General features: G+C 29.1%; 1 protein-coding gene across 1 annotated transcript; it reads left to right on the top strand.

The window, feature by feature from the left end:
* The first annotated feature begins 6,333 nt into the window (after nucleotides 1–6,333).
* SPX4 (SPX domain-containing protein 4) lies at nucleotides 6,334–9,202 on the top strand. Its single transcript, XM_028066725.2, has 3 exons — nucleotides 6,334–6,722; nucleotides 8,183–8,348; nucleotides 8,546–9,202. Exons 1-3 carry the CDS (start codon nucleotides 6,438–6,440, stop codon nucleotides 9,031–9,033), a joined length of 939 nt encoding a protein of 312 aa, XP_027922526.1. The 5' UTR covers nucleotides 6,334–6,437; the 3' UTR covers nucleotides 9,034–9,202.
* The last annotated feature ends 539 nt before the right edge of the window (nucleotides 9,203–9,741 follow it).

Here is a 9,741-nt window from a genome sequence, read left to right as displayed (position 1 = left end):
TTATAAACACCCAATTTTTTTTTTTAAATTTTAAAATAGAAATAATCCAGTTTTTCACTTTTTTTAAAAAAATAATAAAAAAGTCATTTTAGTCCAGTGGTCTTTATTAACTTCTACATCTAATATCTTAATGTGTAAACTGATGTCACACACTGTAATAAATATTCTCTAATAATATTATTTGATTTTGTTGTAAGAAAATTGAGAAATTGTAAACCACAATATGGAAGTAAATTTTGAAATCATTCTAATATTCTTAAAATAAATAAGTTAGTATAAATGATGTATTAACTGTCTTAGCGAAATTACTTAAAAAAAAAAATAAGGGACTAAATATCTCTAATTTGAAAATAAGTGGCACCAAAATTGAAAAAACAAAATTTGAGTATAAAGCTTATATATATTAGCCAAATATTTATTTAATTTTAAATAAGTTTTTAATCATATATTTTTATTTTTGTCTTTGAAAAAAAAATTTGTTTCTTAATTTCTATTAAATCGATTATCATTATTTTTCACCTTCAGTATATTATATGATATTAATTAAGTTTTTATTCATAGAAAAAATATAAAGTGACATAAAAAATCTTAAAATCCATAAAATCGTATAATTTTTTTTCATTTTAAAATGCATATTAAAAATGAAAATAGTGACTTAATATTTTAGAAGAATGAAAATAAAAGAAAAATATTTTATAAAAACTGAAACCAAAATTCACATACATATAAAAAGTAAAAGTAGTTATTTCAATTTTGTAGAAATCAACAACGAAGTAACAAAAAATATATAAAAATCAAAATCACATTTTTCTAATTTTATTGAGGTTAAAAACATATTTAAATTATTTTTGTTTTATTTATTTAAATAATATTTATCCTTATGCAGTTAAAAGACGTTTTATTTAAGATTGGGAATATTTTATTGATATATTTTAAACTAACCATTAACTTTAGAGAGTGGTTATGAATATATTTTGAAATTTTTATCACAACCAAAAGAACGTAGTTTGATATTGTATAAATAATATTCATAAAATATTTGTAAATTATTAAAAAGAATTAAAAAAATAAATTTAATGTATAATACATAATAATCACAATGATTACTCAGTTTTTATATTAGTTTACTCCAAAATTATATTACATTTAATTTTTTTTACTAATTAAAAAAATATTCACTAATCAATATAAATAGTTATAAGTATTATTATTATTATCACTCTTGACTTTAAATCAATAGATAAAGTTGTTCTTTATTATTTTAATACACAAAGCATTTTCAAGTAAGTAACACAGTATTTTCAGGTTATATATAATATGTCTCTAAGATTAAATACTAAGTATATAACATGTTTCCACGCCAAGTACATGCAAAGTTTTTCCAAATTAACAAAAGATGTCAAGATTAATTATAAGATTCAATTTTAACAAAGAGGATATAAAAATATACACTTCACGCTCAAATATAACTTCACATAAATATACAAATATGAGTTTGCTCTATATGTTGTGTAAAAGATTAACGGTATATTAAGCACTTGAAATTTTTTTAACTTTTTCTCATACTCTTTCATAAAACTTTGATCTTTAGTTTTTTTCTACATGGGTAAGCTTCCATTTAGAGATGTTCATAAATAAATTTTATAACTTAATGTTTTAAAATATATCATGTCAAAACTTTATTAAAATGTTATCATCAAGTGATTTAGACGAAAATTGCATTTTATCACTATTAGACTCATCTATACCTTAACACTCCCATTTTTCTTTTAATGTCAATTTTGTGGTAGAAAAAAGTATTTCTATCTAGTTGTCTCATTTACTTAGTTCTTTTGAAAGAAGAATCTTTTGAAAGAAGAATATAACTTTGATGGATAGAACGTGAAATTCATTTTATTTTTCTAAGAAAATAATTTGTTTATCAAGTGTATAATCTAATCTAATTGTAAAAAGAAGTTAACACAAGATATAAGATCAAATTTTTTTAGAGCATAAATAAAAAATAATACGATCATGCAATATGAGATATGAGTTCAAAATATCAAAACATTGGAGAATTAAGAATAACTTGGCTTCAGAACATTATATACTTTAAAGTCATGCACTCTTATCCTCAACATATCATCATAGAAAATATATACATGATCATGACATCTTAGCATTATTTGAGCAAATATATTTGATTAAATCTTAGATAAAGAAAGATAGTTTAAGAGCTTAAAAGCTATTCAAAGTATAATATAACAAATCATACTCGTATGATTAACATGATTAACAAAGCTAACACAAAATATGTATCAAAGCATGATAGTGATTAAGAACAAAACTTATAAGATTAAATGAAATATAAATCATGAATAAAACAATATAATATGCTTATACATTATATAGAGACTTCCGTAAGTCTTAATTCAAAACAAAGTGTTAGATCCAAATTTAACATACTCTTAGTTTGGTTTTAATCAAGTGCTTAAATAATCACGTATAAAATATAATATATTATGTGTATCAAATAATGTGAGACGTAGTGAATCTAATCTAGCACAACACTTGCAAGTTGTGTGGTTGGATAAATGCAAGCACTATTTAAAATGTGTTTCATTTGACAAACATAATATTAATGTTGTGTACACACATCGTTTAATAAGATTTTTCTCGAACATGCACAAGTGAGTATACCTAGTCAAATAATATTTTGCTTGAATAGACTATAAGTATACTTCATAGAGAGATGCAAACCTTAAGCATTTCATATTATATGTCAAACTTTAATAAATGCTTCTTATATGCTTGTAGGGTTTATATGCTTCTTCATTCTCTCGAGAAGATCTCACAATGCTCTTTCATCATCAAGATCTCTTGAAGAAAGTGTTGGAAGTTGCTTCATGCAAATAACCTTTTGGGAAAGGCAATATATTAGTGTTGTAAAGTTAGTTAGTTGTGTCATGCCTTGTGTTTTGCTCAAAAGATGGAGAGAAGCCACCTGCCTAGGTCTGTAAAGTTCTACCATGTTTCAGAGTTATTGTTAAAGAAGTTATGCACACTCAATGCTAAGTAAGAGCATTTAATGCATCTCGTAACTTCAAAGCAAACTTAGACTCAAGAAGAAGCAATACCAAAAGAAGAATTTTCTAGATCTCAACAACTATAAAGAATTTACAATGACTGTTTTCTTATTAAGTTCTATGCAAATAAGACCTTTAAAAAGAATAAAGGTTGGCAAAAGTCTTGCAACAAGAACCAGCTTAAATAATCCCTAACCTTTGTAGTTGTGGGAAAGAACATTGTATGTGTTCAAGAACAACTTAAAAGAGTGAAACTATCTTGTATTCATCATGAGATGTAACCTCTCTTTCAGAGAGCAATCTAATGATTGTTTATATCACTTTATTTGTAAAGCTTAGTAGTTTTAGCCATGAACGGTTACTATATAAATAATACTCAATATTAGCCAAAAGTGACTATTATCCAGATAATACTTAGTCTAGCCCGAAGTGTTTATATTCCAAACAATACTTAGTGGGTTAGTCAGGAACAATACTCCCGATGTTTAGCCATGAGTAAATGCATTCCACACAATACTCAAAGTGTTTAGCCAGTAATGGCTACAATCTAAACAATAGTTAGGATTTTTAATCAAAAATGGTTGTGTGGTCAAATAATACTTAGATTGTTTTAACCAATAGTGATTGTTATCCAAATAATACTCAATTTTAGTCAAATCGTCCTTAAAACTATTTTTTGGTTTAGATTATTTAGATTCGATCATTCAAATTTTTTTCTCACCCCTTCTTTTTCCATCTCATTGTTGAAGAAGATAATGAAAATTCGTCCAAAAGTTTCTACAAATTCCACAACTTGGTTTCTCAACCTTGATTATAATGCTTTATATACAACCTTACCCATGAAACCCTTCTTCTCATGGGCATATAACACAACATCATGTCTCTGTATTAGTAGACATTGAGAGCGTATATGATTTCATTCACGATTATATATGTTACTAAGTTCTTAAGCCTCTATTGTCAACAAACATGGACCCTATTGTAATGCTAGACAATGAAACACTAATAGGCTGTCTTAATATTTTATCTTTCAATTTCTTTAACCATTCAGGATAAAACCTTTATCGTTGATTTGTAAGCGTTTCAATTAGTGGTTTCCACACAATATCATACAAAGAGTTCAATCTAATTTTGATGGACTAAAAACCCTTACTATGAAATTTGTTCAAAATAGAACCATGGTGAAACTATTAATTTATAAATATTAATAATTCAAAATACAATATCATTATATATTTATATCCAAATAGTGATTATTATCCAAATAATATAATACATAACAATTTTTTAAATTAATTTTAACATTATTCTCAATTTGTTAATAAAAAAATGGTTTAAAGACACAAATTACTTTTAGTTTTTATCATCATTATCCCATTTAGAATTCAAAATCTTAATATTATCCTAGCATTCCAATAAAAGAAATTCTAATAGCGACAAGATATTAAATTATAGGTTTAATTAATCGTAAGGTACCCAGTTTGGTACTAGCGTGTCAAATTGGTACCCGCTTTTAAAAAAATGTCAATTGCATTCCAACTTTTGAAAATTGTTTCAATTAGGTACCTTTCAGACAGAGTTGACTAACGTCGTTAGTCAACGTGCCACGTGTCAATCTGTGGTTTTTTTTATTTATTTTTTTAAAATTTTAATTTTTTTTTTGAATTTTTAATTTTTTTTTTAATTTTTTAAAAATAAAATAAAAATGCCACGTGTCAAGTCCCTGTGTGTGACACGTGGCATTGTCAGTGCCACGTGACATTGTAATGCCACGTGTCAGTGTCACTATTAGATGTCATTGTGTTGATTTCGATTTAGTCCCCACATATGTCTTTTTGTTTCAATTTAGTACCTAAGTATGTGTATTTGATTTAATTTTGTCCCAATTTTTTTTTAATAATTAAAATATTTTTGTAATCCATTTTTTATAAGATTAAAAATAATTAAGTATAAATATTTTTACAAAATTAAGTACTAATATTTATAATGTTTCTCTCAATTTCAGACCAAATTTATTATTTGTATGAATGTTATGCTATTTTTTTTATTAAAAATGACTTAATAAAATGACTTTTACCACTAAATTTTAATATAAATATCAAATACTTAATTTTTTTTAATTATTAAAAATTATTAGGTCAAAATTGAATCAAATACACATAAGTAGGTACTAAATTGAAACGAAAAAACATAAATGGGGACTAAATCGAAATCATCACAATAACATCTGATAATGACACTGACACGTGGCATTACAATGCCACGTGGCACTGACAATGCCACGTGTCACACACAGGGACTTGACACATGGCATTTTTAATTTTTTTTTTTAAAATTTAAAAAAAAATTTAAAAATTAAAAAAAAAAAATTAAATTTTTTTTTAAAAAAAATCAAAAAAACCACAAATTGACACGTGGCACGTTGACTAACGGCGTTAATCAACTCTGTCTGAAAGGTACCTAATTGAAGTAATTTTCAAAAGTTGAAATACAATTGATATTTTTTTAAAAGCGGGTACCAATTTGACACGCTAGTACCAAACTGGGTACCTTACGATTAATTATACCTAAATTATAACTTAATATTTGTTTTCTTTCAGAAAGTTTTGATTTACCAATTACTACAATCAAACGGCATAACCGGCCATGAATGAAACAAATTAGTATAAGAAATGGTAGTATTTGATGTTGTTGGTAAGTCTCATTATTATATGATGATGATGGGCATGACCGTCACATTCCATCAAACATTTTCACATAAACAATTCATTCAACTTTCACATTAAATAACATTCTTAGATTCCTTCCCACTCACAAACACTTACTTTCCAATTTTCCACATGCTCCCAACTCTCTCTCCCTCTATGATCTTACAAAACAAAATTAAGAATTAACATTGAGAGAAAGAGGGATTAAAATAAGTTTTTTTTTTTAATTTTATCAAAAAAAATAAGTATTTTACAATTATAAAACTTAAAATACTAATTTTGTATCTAAAAGAAAAAAAAAACTTAAACATATTTAAAAAAAAGTAAGAAATAAAAAAAAAATAGTGGTTAATTCATACGGGACAATTTGTTTTTTACCCTCTCTCTTATTAACCTATAAAATAAAACAAAAAAATCGGTTTGACAAAAATAAACCAATGAGGTGAAGAAAAAAAATAAAAGAATATAAATAATTAGATATAAATAAATAAATAATGTAATGAATTTCACGATATTTCACCACCACACGACAAAACTATGTTTTTTTTTTTTTTTCATCTTATTTTCATCTTTGCAAAGAAGACATCATAACTAAGGAAAAAACTCAAACCCGAATCCAAAAAATTGTGGAATCTTGAAGTGTGATCACTCATAATCAGCAGCAATGAAATTTGGGAAAGAGTTCAAGACCCATTTGGAAGAAACCATCCCTGAGTGGAGAGACAAGTTCCTCTGCTACAAACCATTGAAGAAACTCCTCAAACACCACCTTCCTTCAACCACCACCACCGTCGCCACCACCCCCATCAACCTCCCTCTTCACCTTCTCCAACAACCCTCTTCCCCGCAACTCCTGCAGGCTTGGTTTGTCAGGATTCTCAATGAAGAGCTTGAAAAGTTCAATGATTTCTATGTGGACAAAGAGGAAGAGTTTGTTATCCGCTTCCAGGTTCTTCCCCACTTTCGTTTTTCGTTTCATTTTTTGCTCTCTACTTCTATTTTCTTATTCTTATCAATTTCTGTTAAAATTGATGATTTGTAAATTGCCAAGGCTTTGAATTTCGGTTTCCGATCTTTAATATATAAGAAAATTGCGTGTAAACGTAGCTCGTGTGGTCGGAATTGTTGTTGTTGAGAAGTCTAAAACTTTTTTTTTTGTGGGTGAAATCGTGGACTGTTCTCTAAAACCTTGAAATTGTGTTTGCACAGTTGATATTTGAGAAAGGTCTGGGTTTGATCAAACCCTAATTTTTATCTGGTATATGATAGGCCTGCTTTTTTATGGGATGTTGGTATACCAAGTGCCCTTTTGTTTAGAAGTGAGAAAGGTTTCATTTTTAAGCTCTTTAATGTAATTGGGACATGTATGTAACTTAGTTACATTCTTAGACTTCATGTAGAAAAAACATACCCTAATCCACCATTAATGGGAAATTTTGTAGTCAGGAAATTGTGTTTGCACAATTGGGTAGTTAGGAAGGTCTTGGGTTGTTCAATTTTATGTTGATACGAAGAAAGTTTTACTAAACTGTTATGTAACCTTGAAAGTAGTTGGGTTCTGGTGAGAAGCATGCCTTGGGATATCTGATACCATGTGACTTCTTCAAGTTTTTAAAGGAATATACAAAATAATTTAGTATGACACAGCCTTGGTATAATACAAATTTGTATAATAGTTTTTAGTTGAAAGGGTGAATGGAATCAATACTATATCTGTTGGTCTCTGTAAAATCCTACACTATAGATTTTACCAACTTATAGATAGTAGGTAAGTATGTTTCTTCATGGATGGCTTATAATTGAGATTTATTCTCTTTGTTTTCTCCCCAATGTGTATTATGTAGCTCCTGTGAAGCCATACAAATTGTACTGATTTTCTTCAAACAATTTGATTCTAAGGATTGGATGATTATGATGCAAAATAAAATGACACAAGTAACTATTAGGAATTAATATGCGACAAATAGATTATATTGTTCGAATATGTAGCAGATATAAACGTATTTGATTCATTCAGTTGTAGCATTATTAACACTTAACACTAGATCCCTCTATGCTATTCCTGAAATGACATGGAACTTTCCTTGGCACATCTCAGTGACCACATAACTATATTGACGATGTTCAAGGTTGTTTGACTAATCAAATTTTTTGAGCTCGTTGAGCTCGCTAACACTGATAAGTGAACTGGATTGGATTGAGCTCGCTAAGTAGTCAACCACGGGTTGGTTTTGACCCCTATGCTTTAGGGGTTTAATTATTGATATTTCAGTCATGAATTGTGTACTGAGTCCAACTTGTGCAATGAAAACAGATCAATATAACGAAGAGTATATTTCCATTGTAATACCATTTATTGAAAACATGTAATTCTGTTCTTCCCTGATTTTTGCCTGAAACATTGAACAGGAGCTGAAAGAGAGAATTGAGCGTCTTAAAGATAAAAGCAGCCACAGTGAAATGTACACATCTGACTGTGAATTCAGTGAAGAAATGATGGACATCAGGAAGGACTTAGTTACCATCCATGGAGAAATGGTGTTACTCAAGAACTACAGTTCTTTAAACTTTGCAGGTACATAATAGAATTAATCTAGTATCTATCTTTTCTCTTTTTCTTTATCTAAGTATAGTTGGTAAGTTTCCACTTTAATGTGGAAACGCCATTTCTGTGAGGTTTCTTGTTATGACACATACATATTACTTGATTCATGTTGTGTGTTTGATGTACTTGTTCATTCTTAAGGCATTAACATATGATCACTTCCACAGGACTAATTAAAATTTTGAAGAAGTATGATAAAAGAACTGGTGGGTTGTTGCGTCTTCCTTTTACGCAATTTGTTCTTCGTCAACCATTTTTCACCACTGAACCCCTCACAAGATTAGTTCATGAATGTGAGGAAAATCTAGAGCTGCTCTTTCCCCTACAAGCCGAAGTAATCCAATCTTCTCCCCCTCCGGAAAATCCGGCTAGACCGCCGGTAGATGGCGGCGCAACCAACGCCTTACGTGAGGCATCCTCAACTCTTGGGGAGGAAACCATGTACATATATCGTAGCACTCTTGCTGCCATGAGAGCCATAAAGGGTCTTCAGAAAGCAAGCTCCACTTCCAATCCATTTTCCTTTTCTTCCCTCTTTAGCAACCAAGATGGTGATGGCACCGGTGCTGTAACAGCTGAAAACTCGGCACCAAATTCTCCGGCGACATTACCGAATGAAACAAGCATTGGCAAAGAGGGAACCAATTCTGTTTAGGATAAGTTTTCTTTTATGCTTGCTTCCTGTATCTTTTGAAATGCGTTTTCAGTCTTGTTAGTTGAAACTAAATGAAATGAGATCTTTCTGTTCGTATATACAATAAAACATGTTTTAACTCAGAAAATAATATCTCAGCATTGTCTTTTCTTTGCTTTGCTTTCACTTTCATACTCCTCTTAACTCTTGCTGTTGAAGTTTTGAATTATGACGATAAGTGTTAACATTGTAATAAAGTAAATTTCACTGATACCGCTTCAATAATATAGTCAATTTCTTGTATGATTCATTTTTATAATTTGTCATCTATGATTCTTTCTTTTGGCATGGCGATTCGTGAAGGAAACAGATGGACACCAGAAATTCTCAGACGTACAAAAAAGAATAATTAAATATATATTTGAAATAAAAAGACAAAACGTGACTTCACTTAAATCTCCTTGAAGAGATGCTATTTCCTTTTATACACAAAAACAATATCAAAGTTAAAGATCAAAATTTGAAGATTTATAGTGGTATTCTAAGTTAAATGTCTATGATTTTGCACGAAAAAATAGTAAAGTCGAGAAGGGTACGTGCCACCGTTGCAAAGGTTCAGTTCGGTGGCTGGTGCGGTGGCGGTCGCAATGGCGGTGGCAGCACTTGGACCCTCTCTTTTAACCTTCTTCTCAATACTCTTGCATTTCGAAACTTATGGATCCCTCTTGA

Source organism: Vigna unguiculata, chromosome 4, assembly GCF_037176805.1.
Source record: "Vigna unguiculata cultivar grain cowpea cultivar isolate G323 ecotype 2 chromosome 4, ASM3717680v1, whole genome shotgun sequence".
NCBI lineage: Eukaryota > Viridiplantae > Streptophyta > Magnoliopsida > Fabales > Fabaceae > Vigna > Vigna unguiculata.
Note: the sequence above shows the minus strand (reverse complement) of the source record. Positions and strands in the feature narration are given on the sequence as shown.